Source organism: Vipera ursinii, assembly GCF_947247035.1.
Source record: "Vipera ursinii genome assembly, chromosome: 1".
Lineage (NCBI taxonomy): Eukaryota > Metazoa > Chordata > Lepidosauria > Squamata > Viperidae > Vipera > Vipera ursinii.
In genome coordinates, this window is record NC_139512.1 from 115,885,772 (window position 1) to 115,890,432 (window position 4,661).

Consider the following 4,661-nt stretch of genomic DNA (forward strand, 5'->3'; position numbering starts at 1 on the left):
TACATCAGGGGTCCTCAACCCTCAGTCCATGGACCAGTACTGAGCCATGGCATGCCAGCAACCAGTCTGCACAAACAAGTGAAGCCCCATCCGCAGGATGCAGGCAGCACACAAAACCACACACACACACTCCGGCCGCTGGAAAAATCTCTCTTCACAGAACCGGTCCCTGGTGCCCAAAAGGTTGGGGACCTCTGACTTACATGATAAAGAAGTGTATCACTCTGTATTCAAGAAGATGCAAAGAATGAAACAAGCCTTCCTTTGCGTAAATTCCAATTTCAAGACTAGGTTTCCACAAACAATAAGACAATGAGATATGAAAATTGATGTGCCAGAAGTCTAACAGATTGTTCCTCAGAACAAACATTAACACTAACTGGAAAGCCACCACCTTTACTTTCATAGCTGAGCAGATCAGCTCAGACCTAAGGTTCTCATTGCCACAACCAGAACTGGTACTGTAGCTACATCACATGGCAACACCTATAATAGCTAGCACTGTTGCACTTTGGTGATTTCAGCTCTGAGCTTAATGATTTGATTTAGAGGAGTTCATGAAGTGCTAAATGTACTACTGGATTTACTTCAAACTACTGTGAGCCTGTCCTAATATATGTAGGGTTCCTATATTTGTTCAGCAGAACGGGACCCAGGACCTCTACTCTAAAATTCTGCAGTGGAGACAGTGCTGATCATAAGGCATGCAATGATGTTATGACGCTATTGCTTGCAGTGTTTGATATATTACTCATGCTTGTTTCGGTTCTCAAATTTGGAGTAATTTTATTTTCCTGATGAAACATCTAGGATTCTCTTTGGAAAAGAAAAAAATAGGTTATAAAAAGTAACATAAAATGTTTTCCTGCCACTATTCTAATAGTTTCTCATTTGGCAAAGCTATTTTCCTGGTAACAATTTTGCATAAATGACAATACTGTGAAATGTTTCAGCATCTGTAAAAATGGCACTCAGATTTAAAAGAATCTCCAGCTAAAATTAAGCAGTCACTTCCATTCTCCATTTATAATCCCAAGAAATTGAATAAACAAGAGGGATATTATTAGTGATTCCGAACTAATCTTGCTTTCTTTTAGCTCTTTCCAAAACCCGTAATATTAATATGAATGCTTCTTTTGTCGCTGATGTCACATTACAACTGGCTTTTTCTTGGAAATAATTCTATATAAAGCACCCTTCACTTCTGTATTTCTTAAACTGTAGATTAGAGGATTAAGGACAGGTGTGACTATTGCATAAAAGACTGACACCACCTTGTTGAGGTTGATTGAGGAGGTAACTTTGATACGGACATACATAAAGAAGAGTGTCCCATAAAAAACAGCCACTACCATTAAGTGGGCAGTACAGGTGGAAAAGGCTCGTTGCCGTCCCACCGGCGAGTTAATTTTGAGCACTGTAATGATAATATGAACATATGATATTATAATAACCAAAGAGGAGATCAACAGTACCAAAAGGGAGACCGAGAAGTCTATTGATTCCTTCAGTGAAATGTCAGTGCAGGAGAGAGTAAGGAGTGGTGAAGCATCACAGAAGAAGTGATCTATCACATTGGGGCCACAAAATGTCAGCCGTGACATGAAATAAACAGGCAGCACTGGGGTAAGAAAACCAGCTAACCATGAGCCAATTGCCAGAATCAGACAGGTGTTTTGATCTACAATCTCTTGGTACCGCAGGGGGATACAAATAGCCACATAGCGGTCATAGGCCATGGCTGCCAGCAAGAAACATTCTGCACTGCCCAAGAAAGTGAAGAGGTAAAGTTGAGTCAAGCAGGCAGAATAAGAGATCCTCTGACCTGCTGGATATCCAAACCCAGCCAGCATTTTGGGCACAGTGAGAGAGGTATACCAAATGTCCAAGAAGGAGAGATGGATGAGAAAAAAGTACATGGGGGTGTGTAAGCGCTTTTCTGTGGCTACAGCTAAGACCAGGATGCCATTTTCCATCAGGGTTAGCAAGTACATGATTAGGAAGAAGCCAAAGAAGAAGCCAAACCATGCCTCCTGGATGCCTGTGAAGCCTATCAAGACAAATTCTGTCACCAACGTCCAATTTTCACATGGAGACTGCATCTAGGAGTCAACACAGAATTGTTAGAATAGTAGGACACAGAAATCATAGTGGGAGATTCATTCTTCACATTCAAGGTTCAGAGTAAATGTAATGAATCTTCAGTTTTGAAAGTTATCTTTCCATTCTAAACGATGAAAGAAATGCACTAAAAAAAAACCAACCCAGTATGAACAGAATGATTATCAGTGAACCGAGTGCATCTAACTATCACGTCAACTATGAAACATATTGAATAAATTTATTTATTAAACAAATTTATATAAATCTTGCACCAAGTGCTTACAGGTTGTAGGGGGGAAAAAATGAAAGCATTTCTTGAAAATCCCTTGCAAAATTGGGGCTATTTTGTTTGGTCTTAAGTGAAGCTCCATATATATGCAAGGGGGGAGGGTCATTTTCCATACTGCATTTTGAGTCATTATATTAAATAAATACTGTGCGTATATGATATTCCTATGTAAGCATTCTTTCTGTAATCTTTACACATGGCCTTAAGCTTTAATAATTTTCACTGAACAAGTGTCACTACATTATAAGTCATTTGTATGCAGCAGCATATCACAAAATTCTTATCTCTATCACTTTATTTTTGGTTGAAAAATATTTTGGTTTTATACTTTTTAATGTATTCATTCACTGTTTTTGGCTCTCTTGTACACCATCCAGAGTCACTTGTTTGTGAGATAGATGGTTATATAAATTGGTTTAATAAATGAATAATAAATATATTGCAAAACTTCCAGGTGGAATTGTTGCTTATTAGTTTTTTTCTGGTAGCCATAAAACTGGCACCGGGACATAGAAACAAGAACTTGAAACAAAATAGGTACTAATTTTATCCAACCTATTATATAATTCCTTACAGTTAGTCGTCCTTCTGTATCAGTCTTCTCTAGCTTGGTGGGCTCCAGAAGTTCCCGTTATTGGGAACATATTCTAGGATATCAATATTCACTACTTACACTTTCAAGAGATGGTTCCTGTGGTCTGCTTCTATTGCTATTCTCTAACAGAGAATTTCAGGGACACAGTTTGGCATGATTCATCCTCCTTCAGTCACATCTTTGAGTACAACTAACCAGCGGTTGTGGACCAAGAGGAGACACAGAATGTGTGTTCATGTGTGTGTGTAAGTTTAAAAAATAAAGACAAAAATATATCATTGCTGCAAAGCCTCCCTATGATCCTGATCAGGGAATGGGGTCTCTAAGAGACATCAGGAATTATTTAATGAGTAGCTAGGGAACATCAGGGCATGCAGACACACATACAGGTCCTCACCAGATAGCCTATAGAGTTCATTTTCAAATAGTGGTCAAAATACAAATCAATAAATACACAGAGGGCATAATTTTTAGTGTCAATCATTAATGCTATTGCAGAATTCTTCATTATTGTATATAGAAAACTAAATTCAATGTAGTCAGACAAAGAATGGACTGAGATGTTGATGTGAGCATAGAAAACTATATTTTACTTGGTGAGACCATAGGTATATCTAAAGCAGGGTGCACAGTGCTCTTTTTTTAGGTCAAGAGCAATACCCCTGATATTAGCCAAGTACTGATTATGTTATTATTCAGATCATGAAACATCTGTAACCAAACAACCAACCTCAAGAAGCACCAAGAATCCCACAGTTCAACCCTAACTACATATCTTCTCTTCTAGATATATCACATGGAGTCTGTCTAGCTGTATTTTGAGAAAATACACCCCCACCTCAGTCATGACATACCATATTGTTAGCTATTGTTGTCACTTAGGACTCCCTCTATAGCAGGGGTGTCAAACTTGCTATGTCATGTGACATGTTGCGACCTATCGTGACTTTTTTCCCCATTGCAGGAGCTGGGGTGGGCGTGGTTTTGGCATGACGCATCTGGCCCATAGGCCGACAGTTTGATACCCCTGCTCTATAGATATGATTTCAATGCTCTTCTTTCCACTCTGGACTCAGCAAATCTTCAGCAGCCAATGTTACCTAAATTCAGCTTGTTTTTGTAGCCATCTTCTTTTCCATTTCCTCCAAACTTTAGTGAAATTTCTCCCTTCCTAACAGTTCTTATCCATTTCAACTTTATCTCCTCCCAGCCAAAGACATTCTTTCATTTCATTTTTCATTTTATCCCATTTATATCCCCGCCCTTCTCTGAAGACTCAGGGCGGCTTACAATCTAAGAAGCACAAATCAATGTGCTTAGCAATAGCCTTCATTCTATGTATATGCCTACTTATTAGGGCTTTTGATCCCCCCCCAAGCGGCATTTTTACAAAGTCAGCTTATTGCCCCCAACAATCTGGGTCCTCATTTTACCAACTTCAGAAGGATGGAAAGCTGAGTCAACCTTGAGCCTGGTGGGACTCAAACCTGCACTAATTGCAGGCAGCTGGTGTTACTTAAGGAGGCATTAGCCCACTGCTCCACCATTCTGTGTGAAAACTACCTGTTTCACCCCAAATTAATTGTTAGGCTTCAGCTTATCAGCACAGTTTATCTGGGTAACCACATGACAAAATGGCAGACAGCATGTAACTTCTCTGGAGTACTACATTTG

The 4,661-nt window shown here is 39.3% G+C and overlaps 1 protein-coding gene across 1 annotated transcript; it reads right to left on the minus strand.

Annotated features, from left to right (window-relative positions):
* Positions 1 to 1,148: 1,148 nt before the first annotated feature.
* LOC310639181 (olfactory receptor 6Q1-like) lies at positions 1,149 to 2,102 on the minus strand (the record flags this gene model as incomplete). Its single annotated transcript, XM_083360669.1, has 1 exon — positions 1,149 to 2,102. The coding sequence occupies one exon, from the start codon at positions 2,100 to 2,102 to the stop codon at positions 1,149 to 1,151; it is 954 nt and encodes a 317-aa protein (XP_083216795.1).
* Positions 2,103 to 4,661: the final 2,559 nt, after the last annotated feature.